At 40.6% G+C, this 18,174-nt stretch overlaps 1 protein-coding gene across 1 annotated transcript; it reads left to right on the top strand.

The window, feature by feature from the left end:
* The first annotated feature begins 5,981 nt into the window (after positions 1–5,981).
* Positions 5,982–16,778, top strand: LOC134293226 (mast cell protease 2-like). The gene is made up of 5 exons (XM_062960186.1): positions 5,982–6,119; positions 8,981–9,128; positions 9,219–9,360; positions 10,440–10,694; positions 16,578–16,778. The coding sequence occupies exons 1-5, from the start codon at positions 6,065–6,067 to the stop codon at positions 16,707–16,709; spliced, it is 732 nt and encodes a 243-aa protein (XP_062816256.1). The 5' UTR covers positions 5,982–6,064; the 3' UTR covers positions 16,710–16,778.
* The last annotated feature ends 1,396 nt before the right edge of the window (positions 16,779–18,174 follow it).

Below are 18,174 nucleotides of genomic sequence, written 5' to 3' on the forward strand. Positions count from 1 at the left end.
GCCTCTAGATATGAATATATGCATTGTCTACATATCTAGGCAACACTGGGTACAGCCATGGGCTAGTAATAATAATAATAATTTTATTTTTATAATTTTTAGTACTAAAAGCTGCCCCAGTCACCCGCAAACCCCTCCTTCGTCGAGATCATGACTTCCGAGAAATACTCTTTGTCTCGATGGTTGATAATAATGCGCCACAAGAGATAAACAAGAAGTCACACGTTTGCGGTTCCCAACCGTCAGATGGTTCTGCTTGGAAACGGATAGTCCATTTCAATGAGTTGTGTGGGTTCTTTCTTATACTGTTCATATCCATTTAGTACCAGAGAAATAATAATAATAATAATAATAATAATAATAATAATAATAATAATAATAATAATCTGTGTGAAAATGCATCACACAGTCCTAGACACTTGGGAAGTGTTCGACTTGTGATTTTGTGATACGAAATCCAGCATGTCTATCTTGTTTGCTGTGTCATAATAAAATAATAACAATAATAATAATAATAATAATAATAATAATAATATCACACAGTCCTAGACACTTGAGAAGTGTTTGCTGTATCATAATAAAATAATAATAATAATAATAATAATAATATCACAGAGTCCTAGGCACTTGGGAAGTGTTTGACTTGTGATTTTGTGTTACGAAATCCAGCATGTCTATCTTGTTTGCTGTGTCATAATATTATAATAATAATAATAATAATAATAATATCACAGAGTCCTAGACACTTGGGAAGTGTTTGACTTGTGATTTTGTGTTACGAAATCCAGCATGTCTATCTTGTTTGCTGTATCATAATAAAATAATAATAATAATAATAATAATAATATCACAGAGTCCTAGGCACTTGGGAAGTGTTTGACTTGTGATTTTGTGTTACGAAATCCAGCATATCTATCTTGTTTGCTGTGTCATAATATAATAATAATAATAATAATAATAATAATAATAATAATAATAATATCACAGAGTCCTAGGCACTTGGGAAGTGTTTGACTTGTGATTTTGTGTTACGAAATCCAGCATGTCTATCTTGTTTGCTGTGTCATAATATAATAATAATAATAATAATAATAATAATAATAATAATATCACAGAGTCCTAGACACTTGGGAAGTGTTTGACTTGTGATTTTGTGTTACGAAATCCAGCATGTCTATCTTGTTTGCTGTATCATAATAAAATAATAATAATAATAATAATAATATCACAGAGTCCTAGGCACTTGGGAAGTGTTTGACTTGTGATTTTGTGTTACGAAATCCAGCATGTCTATCTTGTTTGCTGTATCATAATAAAATAATAATAATAATAATAATAATAATATCACAGAGTCCTAGACACTTGGGAAGTGTTTGACTTGTGATTTTGTGTTACGAAATCCAGCATGTCTATCTTGTTTGCTGTATCATAATAAAATAATAATAATAATAATAATAATATCACAGAGTCCTAGGCACTTGGGAAGTGTTTGACTTGTGATTTTGTGTTACGAAATCCAGCATATCTATCTTGTTTGCTGTGTCATAATATAATAATAATAATAATAATAATAATAATAATAATAATAATAATAATAATAATAATAATATCACAGAGTCCTAGGCACTTGGGAAGTGTTTGACTTGTGATTTTGTGTTACGAAATCCAGCATGTCTATCTTGTTTGCTGTATCATAATAAAATAATAATAATAATAATAATAATAATAATAATAATAATAATAATATCACAGAGTCCTAGACACTTGGGAAGTGTTTGACTTGTGATTTTGTGTTACGAAATCCAGCATGTCTATCTTGTTTGCTGTATCATAATAAAATAATAATAATAATAATAATAATATCACAGAGTCCTAGGCACTTGGGAAGTGTTTGACTTGTGATTTTGTGTTACGAAATCCAGCATATCTATCTTGTTTGCTGTGTCATAATATAATAATAATAATAATAATAATAATAATAATATCACAGAGTCCTAGACACTTGGGAAGTGTTTGACTTGTGATTTTGTGTTACGAAATCCAGCATATCTATCTTGTTTGCTGTGTCATAATATAATAATAATAATAATAATAATAATAATAATAATAATAATAATATCACAGAGTCCTAGACACTTGGGAAGTGTTTGACTTGTGATTTTGTGTTACGAAATCCAGCATATCTATCTTGTTTGCTGTGTCATAATATAATAATAATAATAATAATAATAATAATAATAATAATAATAATAATAATATCACAGAGTCCTAGGCACTTGGGAAGTGTTTGACTTGTGATTTTGTGTTACGAAATCCAGCATATCTATCTTGTTTGCTGTGTCATAATATAATAATAATAATAATAATAATAATAATAATAATAATAATAATAATATCACAGAGTCCTAGGCACTTGGGAAGTGTTTGACTTGTGATTTTGTGTTACGAAATCCAGCATATCTATCTTGTTTGCTGTGTCATAATATAATAATAATAATAATAATAATAATAATAATATCACAGAGTCCTAGACACTTGGGAAGTGTTTGACTTGTGATTTTGTGTTACGAAATCCAGCATATCTATCTTGTTTGCTGTGTCATAATATAATAATAATAATAATAATAATAATATCACAGAGTCCTAGACACTTGGGAAGTGTTTGACTTGTGATTTTGTGTTACGAAATCCAGCATATCTATCTTGTTTGCTGTGTCATAATATAATAATAATAATAATAATAATAATAATAATAATAATAATAATAATATCACAGAGTCCTAGACACTTGGGAAGTGTTTGACTTGTGATTTTGTGTTACGAAATCCAGCATATCTATCTTGTTTGCTGTGTCATAATATAATAATAATAATAATAATAATAATAATAATAATAATAATAATAATATCACAGAGTCCTAGACACTTGGGAAGTGTTTGACTTGTGATTTTGTGTTACGAAATCCAGCATATCTATCTTGTTTGCTGTGTCATAACATAATAATAATAATAATAATAATAATAATAATAATAATAATATCACAGAGTCCTAGACACTTGGGAAGTGTTTGACTTGTGATTTTGTGTTACGAAATCCAGCATATCTATCTTGTTTGCTGTGTCATAACATAATAATAATAATAATAATAATAATAATAATAATAATAATAATAATAATATCACAGAGTCCTAGACACTTGGGAAGTGTTTGACTTGTGATTTTGTGTTACGAAATCCAGCATATCTATCTTGTTTGCTGTGTCATAATATAATAATAATAATAATAATAATAATAATAATAATAATAATAATAATAATAATATCACAGAGTCCTAGACACTTGGGAAGTGTTTGACTTGTGATTTTGTGTTACGAAATCCAGCATATCTATCTTGTTTGCTGTGTCATAATATAATAATAATAATAATAATAATAATAATAATAATATCACAGAGTCCTAGACACTTGGGAAGTGTTTGACTTGTGATTTTGTGTTACGAAATCCAGCATATCTATCTTGTTTGCTGTGTCATAACATAATAATAATAATAATAATAATAATAATAATAATAATAATAATAATAATATCACAGAGTCCTAGACACTTGGGAAGTGTTTGACTTGTGATTTTGTGTTACGAAATCCAGCATATCTATCTTGTTTGCTGTGTCATAATAAAATAATAATAATAATAGTGATCACCTGAATAGGTATGTTCAGGGTTCTTTCCTATACAATACTAGCTTGGGGAACTCGGCATTGCCTGGATTATTATTTAATTGTACAATATGCATAAGGTTGTGGGTGAACTACAACTCACATCGTGCCAAGTGAACCCCGAGAAACTCAATCAGTACTTAAAGTTTGTGATGTTGGGCCTGTTTGCTCTATATGCAGCATGGGCGGGGTTTTGTGCTCTCTGGTTGTAGGGTAAACTATAGGTTTGTCCAAAAAGTCGTTTTGAATCTTATATCGGATTTATATCGGATTGTTTTTGCTTTTTGAGACGCATTCCGAGACGTTGTCTCACAGCGCAACCGGCAATGTAATTTGAACCATCGTTGGCCCATTCTCTAATTGTCTCTTAATGTTTCGTTAATTTTTTTAAAAAAAATTATCTAGCTTTTAATTTCGTTAAGAATAGTTCTTGCTGGATCATAGCATACCTTTGCAGAATCAGTAGTCTATTTCATTAAGAAGGCATTGCCTTTCAGGCTTGTGGGATCACATAGCCAGAGACACCATTGATTTCCAGAGTTCTTGCTTACAAATATCGCAAGGGAATTTATAGTTTTCAAAGTATCTTTGCACTCCTTGCCAGGGCATTGCTTGGCGTGGTCACTGGTCCAGTGTATTATAAAAAGTTATGAAAATTCACCAAAAATCATAGGAGACAGGAAACGTTCTGCAATTTGTTGAGCTAAGAGTGTTGAATGTGTTCTCCCACTGTACCAAATTTGATGAGGATAGCTCAAGAAATGAGGGCGGGAGAGCCCTGTAAATGTCCCCCCCCCGGGTTCCTATTTTTGGCGATTGCCATTTTAGAAACATTTAGAATCATTACGAATTTTCTGAAATATCTGAAATTTTTGGGTGAAAAAATCGGAAATACTTTCTATATCGAAGCGCCAGCGCCCCCTACTTTAGAAATGAGAATTGAAACTTTTTTTCATCGATTGGACATACCTAGTAAACTACAACTCCCACTATGGTGAGTCAGTCCCCTCAAACCTCTCCAGTAAGTTGGGTTAGTCATGGAGGTTCTGTGTGCCAAATTTGGTCCAGATCCATCGTTGTTTCAATTCAGAGTGCTCTCTGGATGTAGGTGAACTACAACTCCCACTATGGCGAGTCAGTCCCTTCAAACTTCTCCATTAGGTTGTGTTAGTCATGGAGGTTCTGTGTGTCAAATTTGGTCCAGATCCATCGTTGTTTGGATTCAGTGTTCTCTGGATGTAGGTGAACTACAACTCCCACTATGGCGAGTCAGTCCCTTCAAACTTCTCCATTAGGTTGTGTTAGTCATGGAGGTTCTGTGTGTCAAATTTGGTCCAGATCCATCGTTGTTTGGATTCAGTGTTCTCTGGATGTAGGTGAACTACAACTCCCACTATGGTGAGTCAGTCCCCTCAAACCTCTCCAATAGGTTGGGTTAGTCATGGAGGTTCTTTGTGCCAAATTTGGTCCAGATCCATCGTTGTTTCGATTCAGTTTTCTCTGGATGTAGCTGAACTACAACTCCCACAAAACAAGGAGAAAGACCTCCAGTATTGTGGCCAAATTTGGTATGATTTGGCCCAATGGTTTTGTTGTTAATGCTAACTTATAGGCATGTCCGATCGATGAAAAAAATGTTTCAATTCTCGTTTCTAAAGTAGGGGGCGCTGGCGCTTCGATATAGAAAGTATTTCCGATTTTTTCACCCAAAAATTCGTAATGATTCTAAATGTTTCTAAAATGGCGGACGCGCATGCGCAATCGCTACACACCGGGCTTGTATGGCAATCTTCCATGTGGACGCAGAGGATGTTAGCCCCCACCTTTGCGTCCATCGTGGAAGCTTCTGATTGGCCGGGGAGCAGCAGCCATGTTAGGCTGCGCTAAGCTCCCATTCAAGGTAGGTTGCAGAAACAAAAATTTTTAAAAAATATTTTTAAATATATATTTTTTAAAAAATTAATGAAACATTAAGAGACAATTAGAGAATGGGCCAACAATTACATTGCCGGTTGCGCTGTGAGACAATGTCTCGGAATGCGTCTCAAAAAGCGAGAACAATCCGAAATAATTCCGATATACAATTCAAAACGATTTTTTGGACATGTCTACTAACTTAAATTTGGTATGATTTGGCCCAATGGTTTTGTTCTTAACTCAGTGCTAACTATTTTTTGCCCCTGTTCCTTCCTTCATATTTTCCTGTGCATCTCTTTTTCGACAAAGCTCATTGTCTCCTACTCATCATCATCATCATCATCTCCCATGTCAGAGATGGCAGATAGCAGTATATAAAAGACAGAACGGTGAAAGCGATTCTGCTTTGGAAGCAAAGGAAAGGAGCGGAGATGGAGCCCCGAATTGTCCTTCTTCTCCTCTCTTCTGCCCAGTTTGCCTTCACGGGTGAGTAGGAGACTCAGGGCACAACACAAGCCCTCCTGACAGATAGCCATCCAGCCTCCAGAAACTTCATTTTTTGTGGCTGCCACAAAATCGGTTGAGACTCGACGAGATATTCATTGAACAACTAGAGTCTCCCGAGTAGTGGGAGCTAGATCAGTTTTATTATGTGTATAGAAGATTATAATATTATAGTATTATTATATATGATGACATAATAATATATTCTTATAGTACATTATATGTGTGTATATATGTGTGTGTGTGTGTACATATATATATGTATATATTTATTTATTCAACCCAATAGTGGCTTTTTGTCTCCTGATTATATTATTATTATTATTATTATTATTATTATTATTATTATTATTATTGACACAACGTCATTGTATGACACAGCAAACAAGATAGATATGCTGGATTTCGTATCACAAATTCACAAGTCGAACACTTCCCAAGTGTCTAGGACTGTGTGATGTATTATTATTATTATTATTATTATTTTATGACACAACAAACAAGATAGATATGCTGGATTTCGTATCACAAAATCACAAGTCGAACACTTCCCAAGTGTCTAGGACTGTGTGATGTATTATTATTATTATTATTATTATTATTATTTTATGACACAACAAACAAGATAGATATGCTGGATTTCGTATCACAAAATCAAAAGTCGAACACTTCCCAAGTGTCTAGGACTGTGTGATGTATTATTATTATTATTATTATTATTATTATTATTATTATTATTATTATTATTTTATGACACAACAAACAAGATAGATATGCTGGATTTCGTATCACAAAATCAAAAGTCGAACACTTCCCAAGTGTCTAGGACTGTGTGATGTATTATTATTATTATTATTATTATTATTATTATTATTATTATTATTTTATGACACAACAAACAAGATAGATATTCTGGATTTCGTATCACAAAATCACAAGTCGAACACTTCCCAAGTGTCTAGGACTGTGTGATGTATTTTCGGATGATGCGTGCAGATTATTATTATTATTATCAATGGTATTCAAGTTGGCCAACAATGGAGTCCCCCAGGTATGAAGCAGCCAGGCTTTGAAGCTGCAAGGTCACTCCTTGGAAAGTGAAGAATATTGGGGCCAAATTTGGTGTGATTTGGCCCAGTAGTTTTGTTGTTAACTTGGTCCTAATTATGCACATTACATTTATTATAATATAATAAACGCATACATATCCTCAGCCAAATGGCAGCTTTCTGTCTCCTGATATTATTATTATTATTATTATTATTATTATTATTATTATTATTATTATTATATAATAAACACATATATATCCTCCACCCAATGGCAGCTTCCTTTCTCCTGATTATATTATAATATTATTAAATTTGGTGTCATTTGGTCCAGTGGTTTTGTTGTTAACTTAGTCGTAATTATGCACATTACATTTATTATAATATATTAAACATACATATCCTCAGCACAATGGCAGCTTTCGGTCTCCTGATTATTATTATTATTATTATTATTATTATTATTATTATTATTATTATTATTATTATATAATAATAATAAACACATATATATCCTCCACCCAATGGCAGCTGGTTTGATTTGGCCCAGTGGTTTTGTTGTCAACTTGCTCCTAATTATATTATATTATAATTATACTAGCTGTGCCCGGCCACGCGTTGCTGTGGCAAAGTGGTGGTGGTATTGGTTAAAAATTGTTGTGTAATTTTTATTTGACATTATTTGCATTTTTTAATTAATCTTATTGTAAGTTATATTTTTATTTATTATATTGTATTATTTTCTTGTATTATTTTTAGTTATTTTCTGTTATTATAGTATTTTATTGTATTAATTTTTTTAGTGTTTTTTATTATTTTTATTGGGTTGCTAGCAGACCAAGTTGGAGGAGCTTAGCCTTCTAACTGGCAGCAATTGGATAAAAGCAATTATTCCTCTCTCTCAAATTAGGACTTTATTTTTCTTTTCTTTTTTGTTGTATCAACCTAGAGGCGTGGATGATGGGTTGTGTTGTCAAATTTCGAGGTTGGGGGACCTGTAATTTTGTTGCTTTGTGGGTCGCCGTGATGCCATCACTCTTTTATATATATAGATAATAATAAACACATATATATCCCCTACCCAATGGCAGCTGGTATGATTTGGCCCAGTGGTTTTGTTGTCAGCTTGCTCCTAATTATATTATATTATAATTATATAATAAATACATGTGTATATTATATTATTATTATATAATAAACTAGCTGTGCCCGGCCACGCGTTGCTGTGGCAAAGTGGTGGTGGTATTGGTTAAAAATTGTTGTGTAATTTTTATTTGACTTTATTTGCATTTTTATTAATTTTATTGTAAGTTATATTTTTATTTATTATATTTTATTATTTTCTTGTATTATTTTTAGTTATTTTCTGTTATTATAGTATTTTATTGTATTAATTTTTTAGTGTTTTTAATTATTTTTTATTGGGTTGCTAGGAGACCAAGTTGGAGGAGCTTAGCCTTCTAACTGGCAGCAATTGGATAAAAACAATTATTCCTCTCCCTGTAATTAGGACTTTATTTTTCTTTTCTTTTTGTTGTATCAAACTAGAGGCGTGGATGATGGGTTGTGTTGTCAAATTTCGAGGTTGGGGGGCCTGTAGTTTTGTTGTTTTGTGTGTTGCCGTGATGCCATCACTCTTTTTTATATATATAGATACATATCCTCAACCCAATAGCAGCTTCCTCTCTGCCACCTAGTGACTGTTGGCGGTACTGCAAGCGAGCAACAGATTCAAAGGAAGCCTAGCTTTGGATCCTAGTTGAGGATCCCCTATGTAAACACATTGTTTTGCAGGCACCCTGCGCCACCAGATCGTGGGTGGGCACGAAGCCCGGCCCCATTCGCGGCCCTATGCGGTGGCGCTGAAGGTCTATGGTAACTTCGCCTGCGGAGGGTTCCTCATCGCGCCCCAATGGGTCATGACGGCGGCCCATTGTAATGGGTGAGTCCCTCCTACGGGATTGGGGCGATCCACAACGTGGAAATGTCCCGGCCTAGATTGACATGTGGATGCTCTTCTCCTTTCATTAAGTGACATCCAGGTCATCCTCGGGGCCCACGATCTGAACGCCATCGAAGAGACTGCCCAAGTCTTGGCTGTGGAAAGCTACCACATGCACCCCGGTTTCAACTTTATGAGAGGCCTTCCGTACGATGACATCCTTCTGCTCAAGGTGAGAAGGGGAGATCTTTTCCCATATACCTCACATCCCTATAAACTTATTTGGAGGCGGGGCTTAGAGCGGTGGGCGTGGCTCCTGCTCAAGAGGGTGGAGCTGAGCCTATCCCCTAGTCCAAGATGCAGGGCTGCGAGGGGATGTGGGCGGGCCCACAAATGGGTGGCCAGGACTGGGATGTGCAGACTTACGAGCTCTGAGGTAGGGCTGAGCATCTATCCCTATCCTGCAGTGCCTGTCAACACACAGGAGGCGGGACTAGAGGAGGGGCTTCTTCACAAGTGCCTGATGGGGCCGAACCTCTATACCCCGCCCCCGTGTTCTAACAAATGCTTCAGGGGAAGTATATAGAGGCTCAGCCCTGTGTCGGGCTCTTGGCAAGAGACCCCGCCCCTAGCCCCGCCCTTTAGTCCTAAAAGTCCTCTCAGGAGAGGTATAGAAGCTCAGCCCTGTCTCGGACTCTTGGCAAGAGACCCCGCCCCTAGCCCCGCCCTTTAGTCCTAAAAGTCCTCTCAGGAGAGGTATAGAGGCTCAGCCCTGTCTCATGCTTTTCGGAAGAGGCCCCGCCCCTGTCCCTAGCCCCACCGTTTAGTCCTAAAAGGCCTCTCAGGAGAAATATAGAAGCTCAGCCCTGTCTCGGGCTCTTGAGAAGAGGCCCCGCCCCCAACCCTAGCCCCGCCCTTTAGTCCTAAAAGGCCTCTCAGGAGAGATATAGAAGCTCAGCCCTGTCTCATGCTCTTGGGAAGAAGGGCCCGCCTCTTTCCCTAGCTCCTCCCTCTGTGTCCCAACAAGCGCCTCAGGAGAGGTATAGATCCTCAGTCCTGTATCGGGCTCTTGGGACGAAGCCACGCCCACTCCTCTAGCTCCACCCATGTCCTAACAGGTGCTTCTGGTGCTCACTTGGGAAGAGGCCCCACCCATCCCCTGGCCCCGCCCCCATCTCCTAATATCGCTGCAGCGCCCACCAGGGGATGGTAGTGCCCACTTTGGGAATCACTGCGATATATGATGGATCTGGAGAGAGAGATGGAGCCTCCTCCCGGGCTCTGCTTCCTTCTTTCTTTTCTTCCGCCCAGCTGGAGCGCGAGGCCAAGCTCAACCGCTTCGTCCAGCCCATCCTTCTGCCGAAGACCGACAGCGACCTGCCCAAGAACACGCGGTGCTTCGTGGCCGGATGGGGGCGCATCGACGAGAGGGGACCAGTCACCTCCAAGCTCTTTGAGACCAACGTCACCATCCCTGGGCGCAGGCAGTGCCTCCTCTTCCGCCCCGAAATTACCGACCAGATGCTGTGCGCCGGCAGCCGTTCTTCGATCTGCGATGTCAGCAATGTGAGTGGCACCCTCATTGTTATGATTTCCAGCTGCTGTCCCAACGATTGATGCTCTCTAGCTGATGTCCCAATGAGCATAACTTCTATCAAAGCACACTGATGCTCTCTAGCTGATGTCCCAATGAGCATAACTTCTATCAATACACACTGATGCTCTCTAGCTGATGTCCCAATGAACATAACTTCTATCAATGCACACTGATGCTCTCTAGCTGATGTCCCAATGAGCATAACTTCTATCAAAGCACACTGATGCTCTCTAGCTGATGTCCCAATGAGCATAACTTCTATCAATACACACTGATGCTCTCTAGCTGATGTCCCAATGAGCATAACTTCTATCAATGCACACTGATGCTCTCTAGCTGATGTCCCAATGAGCATAACTTCTATCAATACACACTGATGCTCTCTAGCTGATGTCCCAATGAACATAACTTCTATCAATGCACACTAATGCTCTCTAGCTGATGTCCCAATGAGCATAACTTCTATCAAAGCACACTGATGCTCTCTAGCTGATGTCCCAATGAGCATAACTTCTATCAATACACACTGATGCTCTCTAGCTGATGTCCCAATGAGCATAACTTCTATCAATGCACACTGATGCTCTCTAGCTGATGTCCCAATGAGCATAACTTCTATCAATGCACACTGATACTCTCTAGCTGATGTCCCAATGAGCATAACTTCTATCAATGCACACTGATGCTCTCTAGCTGATGTCCCAATGAGCATAACTTCTATCAATACACACTGATGCTCTCTAGCTGATGTCCCAATGAGCATAACTTCTATCAATGCACACTGATGCTCTCTGGCTGATGTCCCAATGAGCATAACTTCTATCAATACACACTGATGCTCTCTAGCTGATGTCCCAATGAGCATAACTTCTATCAATGCACACTGATGCTCTCTGGCTGATGTCCCAATGAGCATAACTTCTATCAATGCACACTGATGCTCTCTAGCTGATGTCCCAATGAGCATAACTTCTATCAATGCACACTGATGCTCTCTGGCTGATGTCCCAATGAGCATAACTTCTATCAATGCACACTGATGCTCTCTGGCTGATGTCCCAATGAGCATAACTTCTATCAATGCACACTGATGCTCTCTAGCTGATGTCCCAATGAGCATAACTTCTACCAATGCACACTGATGCTCTCTAGCTGATGTCCCAATGAGCATAACTTCTATCAATACACACTGATGCTCTCTAGCTGATGTCCCAATGAGCATAACTTCTATCAATGCACACTGATGCTCTCTAGCTGATGTCCCAATGAGCATAACTTCTATCAATGCACACTGATGCTCTCTGGCTGATGTCCCAATGAGCATAACTTCTATCAATGCACACTGATGCTCTCTAGCTGATGTCCCAATGAGCATAACTTCTATCAATGCACACTGATGCTCTCTAGCTGATGTCCCAATGAGCATAACTTCTATCAATGCACACTGATGCTCTCTAGCTGATGTCCCAATGAGCATAACTTCTATCAATGCACACTGATGCTCTCTAGCTGATGTCCCAATGAGCATAACTTCTATCAATACACACTGATGCTCTCTAGCTGATGTCCCAATGAGCATAACTTCTATCAATGCACACTGATGCTCTCTAGCTGATGTCCCAATGAGCATAACTTCTATCAATACACACTGATGCTCTCTGGCTGATGTCCCAATGAGCATAACTTCTATCAATACACACTGATGCTCTCTAGCTGATGTCCCAATGAGCATAACTTCTATCAATGCACACTGATGCTCTCTGGCTGATGTCCCAATGAGCATAACTTCTATCAATGCACACTGATGCTCTCTAGCTGATGTCCCAATGAGCATAACTTCTATCAATACACACTGATGCTCTCTAGCTGATGTCCCAATGAGCATAACTTCTATCAATACACACTGATGCTCTCTAGCTGATGTCCCAATGAGCATAACTTCTATCAATGCACACTGATGCTCTCTAGCTGATGTCCCAATGAGCATAACTTCTATCAATACACACTGATGCTCTCTAGCTGATGTCCCAATGAGCATAACTTCTATCAATACACACTGATGCTCTCTAGCTGATGTCCCAATGAGCATAACTTCTATCAATGCACACTGATGCTCTCTAGCTGATGTCCCAATGAGCATAACTTCTATCAATACACACTGATGCTCTCTAGCTGATGTCCCAATGAGCATAACTTCTATCAATGCACACTGATGCTCTCTAGCTGATGTCCCAATGAGCATAACTTCTATCAATACACACTGATGCTCTCTAGCTGATGTCCCAATGAGCATAACTTCTATCAATACACACTGATGCTCTCTAGCTGATGTCCCAATGAGCATAACTTCTATCAATGCACACTGATGCTCTCTAGCTGATGTCCCAATGAGCATAACTTCTATCAATACACACTGATGCTCTCTAGCTGATGTCCCAATGAGCATAACTTCTATCAATGCACACTGATGCTCTCTAGCTGATGTCCCAATGAGCATAACTTCTATCAATGCACACTGATGCTCTCTGGCTGATGTCCCAATGAGCATAACTTCTATCAATGCACACTGATGCTCTCTGGCTGATGTCCCAATGAGCATAACTTCTATCAATGCACACTGATGCTCTCTGGCTGATGTCCCAATGAGCATAACTTCTATCAATACACACCGATGCTCTCTGGCTGATGTCCCAATGAGCATAACTTCTATCAATGCACACTGATGCTCTCTGGCTGATGTCCCAATGAGCATAACTTCTATCAATACACACTGATGCTCTCTGGCTGATGTCCCAATGAGCATAACTTCTATCAATACACACTGATGCTCTCTGGCTGATGTCCCAATGAGCATAACTTCTATCAATGCACACTGATGCTCTCTGGCTGATGTCCCAATGAGCATAACTTCTATCAATGCACACTGATGCTCTCTGGCTGATGTCCCAATGAGCATAACTTCTATCAATACACACTGATGCTCTCTAGCTGATGTCCCAATGAGCATAACTTCTATCAATACACACGGATGCTCTCTAGCTGATGTCCCAATGAGCATAACTTCTATCAATGCACACTGATGCTCTCTAGCTGATGTCCCAATGAGCATAACTTCTATCAATGCACACTGATGCTCTCTAGCTGATGTCCCAATGAGCATAACTTCTATCAATGCACACTGATGCTCTCTAGCTGATGTCCCAATGAGCATAACTTCTATCAATGCACACTGATGCTCTCTGGCTGATGTCCCAATGAGCATAACTTCTATCAATGCACACTGATGCTCTCTGGCTGATGTCCCAATGAGCATAACTTCTATCAATGCACACTGATGCTCTCCGGCTGATGTCCCAATGAGCATAACTTCTATCAATGCACACTGATGCTCTCTGGCTGATGTCCCAATGAGCATAACTTCTATCAATGCACACTGATGCTCTCTGGCTGATGTCCCAATGAGCATAACTTCTATCAATGCACATTGATGCTCTCTAGCTGATGTCCCAATGAGCATAACTTCTATCAATGCACACTGATGCTCTCTGGCTGATGTCCCAATGAGCATAACTTCTATCAATGCACACTGATGCTCTCTGGCTGATGTCCCAATGAGCATAACTTCTATCAATGCACACTGATGCTCTCTAGCTGATGTCCCAATGAGCATAACTTCTATCAATGCACACTGATGCTCTCTGGCTGATGTCCCAATGAGCATAACTTCTATCAATGCACACTGATGCTCTCTAGCTGATGTCCCAATGAGCATAACTTCTATCAATGCACACTGATGCTCTCTGGCTGATGTCCCAATGAGCATAACTTCTATCAATGCACACTGATGCTCTCTAGCTGATGTCCCAATGAGCATAACTTCTATCAATGCACACTGATGCTCTCTGGCTGATGTCCCAATGAGCATAACTTCTATCAATGCACACTGATGCTCTCTGGCTGATGTCCCAATGAGCATAACTTCTATCAATGCACACTGATGCTCTCTAGCTGATGTCCCAATGAGCATAACTTCTATCAATGCACACTGATGCTCTCTAGCTGATGTCCCAATGAGCATAACTTCTATCAATGCACACTGATGCTCTCTGGCTGATGTCCCAATGAGCATAACTTCTATCAATGCACACTGATGCTCTCTGGCTGATGTCCCAATGAGCATAACTTCTATCAATGCACACTGATGCTCTCTGGCTGATGTCCCAATGAGCATAACTTCTATCAATGCACACTGATGCTCTCTAGCTGATGTCCCAATGAGCATAACTTCTATCAATGCACACTGATGCTCTCTGGCTGATGTCCCAATGAGCATAACTTCTATCAATGCACACTGATGCTCTCTAGCTGATGTCCCAATGAGCATAACTTCTATCAATGCACACTGATGCTCTCTAGCTGATGTCCCAATGAGCATAACTTCTATCAATGCACACTGATGCTCTCTGGCTGATGTCCCAATGAGCATAACTTCTATCAATGCACACTGATGCTCTCTAGCTGATGTCCCAATGAGCATAACTTCTATCAATGCACACTGATGCTCTCTGGCTGATGTCCCAATGAGCATAACTTCTATCAATGCACACTGATGCTCTCTGGCTGATGTCCCAATGAGCATAACTTCTATCAATGCACACTGATGCTCTCTAGCTGATGTCCCAATGAGCATAACTTCTATCAATGCACACTGATGCTCTCTGGCTGATGTCCCAATGAGCATCTGTTCTATCAATGCGCGTTGATGCTCTCTAGCTGATGTCCCAATGAGCATCTGTTCTATCAATGCGCGTTGATGCTCTCTAGCTGAGGTCCCAATGGGCATAACTTCTATCAATACACATTGATGCTCTCTAGCTGAGGTCCCAATGAACATAACTTCTATCAATACACATTTATGCTCTCTAGCTGATGTCCCAATGGGCATAACTTCTATCAATGCACACTGATGCTCTCTAGCTGATGTCCCAATGAACATAACTTCTATCAATACACATTGATGCTCTCTAGCTGAGGCCCCAATGGGCATAACTTCTATCAATGCACACTGATGCTCTCTAGCTGATGTCCCAATGAGCATAACTTCTATCAATGCACACTGATGCTCTCTAGCTGATGTCCCAATGAGCATAACTTCTATCAATGCACACTGATGCTCTCTAGCTGATGTCCCAATGAACATAACTTCTATCAGTGCACACTGATGCTCTCTAGCTGATGTCCCAATGAGCATAACTTCTATCAATACACACTGATGCTCTCTGGCTGATGTCCCAATGAGCATAACTTCTATCAATGCGCGTTGATGCTCTCTAGCTGTGGTCCCAATGAGCATAACTTCTATCAATACACACTGATGCTCTCTAGCTGATGTCCCAATGAGCATAACTTCTATCAGTGCACACTGATGCTCTCTAGCTGAGGTCCCAATGAACATAACTTCTATCAATGCACACTGATGCTCTCTAGCTGAGGTCCCAATGAACATAACTTCTATCAATGCACACTGATGCTCTCTAGCTGAGGTCCCAATGAACATAACTTCTATCAATGCACACAGATGCTCTCTAGCTACTGTCCCAATGAGCATCAGTTCTATCAATGCGCGTTGATGCTCTCTAGCTGTGGTCCCAATGAACGTAACTTCTATCAATGCACACTGATGCTCTCTAGCTGAGGTCCCAATGAACATCAGTTCTCTCAATGCGCACTGATGCTCCTTGGCTGCGGTCCAAATGAAATGTTCATTGATGCTCTCTTGCTGATGCCTCAATGGGCCTCCGTTCCTCAATGCGCACTGGTGACGTTCCCTCTCGCTCCTCCTTCCTTTGCAGGGCGATTCCGGGAGTGCCATGGTGTGCAACGGAGCGGCACATGGCATCGTCTCCTACGGCTTCCAGGTCCCCCCTTCCATTTACACCCGGGTCGCTGCCTACCTTCCGTGGATCAAGGAGATCATGGGCTGAAGGGTCGGCGAGGCCCGGAGATCCCGGTGGCACGTTTGCTCGTGAAATAAACCAATCCTAGCATCCAAATGCGGTGGCGTCTTCATTTGGGGACTCACACCCCTGCTCTGCTGTTGCGATGCGCCGTTATTGGGTTTCCTCTGAGGCTGAGATAGTGCGACATACCCAGAGGCCTAGCAAAAGCAAACCTGTAAAGCAGTGATTCCCAAGGTGGGCACTACTGCCCCCTGGTGGGCGCTGCAGCGATGGCACCTATTAGGACACAGGGGGGGCCAGGGGAGGGGCGGGGCCTCTTCCCAAGTGCCAGAGACAGGGCTGAGCACCTGAGGCGCCTGTTAGGACACGGGGCGGAGCTAGAGTAGTGGGTGTGGCTTCTTCTCAACAGCCCGAGATAGGGCTGAGCCTCTATACCTCTCCTGAGTAGTCTTTTAGGACTAAAGGGCAGGATTAGGGGCGGGGCCTCTTCCCAAGGGCCTGAGACAGGGCTGAGCCTCTATATCTCTCCTGAGAGGCCTTTTAGGACTAAAGGGTGGGGTTAGGGGCAGAGGCGGGGCCTTTTCCCAAGAGCGCAAGACAGGGCTGAGCCTCTATATCTCTCCTGAGAGGTCTTTTAGGACTAAAGGGTGGGGCTAGGGGTGGGGGCGGGGCCTCTTCTCAAGAGCGCAAGACAGGGCTGAGCCTCTATACCTCTCCTGAGAGGTCTTTTAGGACTAAAGGGCGGTACTAGGGGCGGGGCCTCTTCCCAAGAGCCTGAGATAGGGCTGAGCATCTATATTTCTTCTGAAAGGTCTTTTAGGACTAAAGGGCAGGGCTAGGGGCGGGGCCTCTTCCCAAGAGCGCGAGACAGGGCTGAGCCTCTATACTTCTCCTGAGGCGCTTGTTAGAACACGGGGTCGGGGTATAGAGGTTCAGCCCCGTCAGGCACTTGGGAAGAGGCCCCGCCCCCTCCTCTAGCCCTGCCCTCTGTGTCCTGGAAGGCGCTGCAGGACAGAGATAGAAGCTCAGCCCTGCCTCAGAGCTCGTAACTCCGCCCATCCCAGTCCTAGCTGCCCATTTGTGGCCCGCCCTCTTAAGCAGGAGCCACACCCTCTCCTCTAAGCCACACCCCCATTTCCAGGGGGCATTGAGTAATATTTTTTTCTGGAAAGCGGGCGGTTGGCCAAATAAGTTCGGGAACCAGTGCTGTAAAGTAATACAATTACAGTTTATGATCTCCTAAATCCAGAATATACAACATACACAAACATTACAGCCTTGCCGATATACTATTACTGACTTCATTCCCTGGCTTATTTGAAAAAGTCATTTTTTGAAATGGCCCAACATGCGTAAGGTTGTGGGCGAACTACAAATCACATCATGCCAGATGAACCCCAAGAAACCGAGAGTGGGATTTGTGTGCAGGTTGGTCCGGAGCACAGCACCGAGTTGGAAACACTATATGACCATAAAGGTCACTCATTTC

This window comes from Anolis carolinensis, unplaced genomic scaffold, assembly GCF_035594765.1.
Source record: "Anolis carolinensis isolate JA03-04 unplaced genomic scaffold, rAnoCar3.1.pri scaffold_7, whole genome shotgun sequence".
Lineage (NCBI taxonomy): Eukaryota > Metazoa > Chordata > Lepidosauria > Squamata > Dactyloidae > Anolis > Anolis carolinensis.

Excerpts from the sequence above, each read along its gene's own strand:
- LOC134293226 (XM_062960186.1), top strand. The coding sequence starts at position 6,065 with ATGGAGCCCCGAATTGTCCTTCTTCTCCTCTCTTCTGCCCAGTTTGCC. Across the intron at positions 6,120-8,980 it reads TGCCCAGTTTGCCTTCACGG|GCACCCTGCGCCACCAGATC; the intron begins GTGAGTAGGAGA and ends ATTGTTTTGCAG. Across the intron at positions 10,695-16,577 it reads CGATCTGCGATGTCAGCAAT|GGCGATTCCGGGAGTGCCAT; the intron begins GTGAGTGGCACC and ends CTTCCTTTGCAG.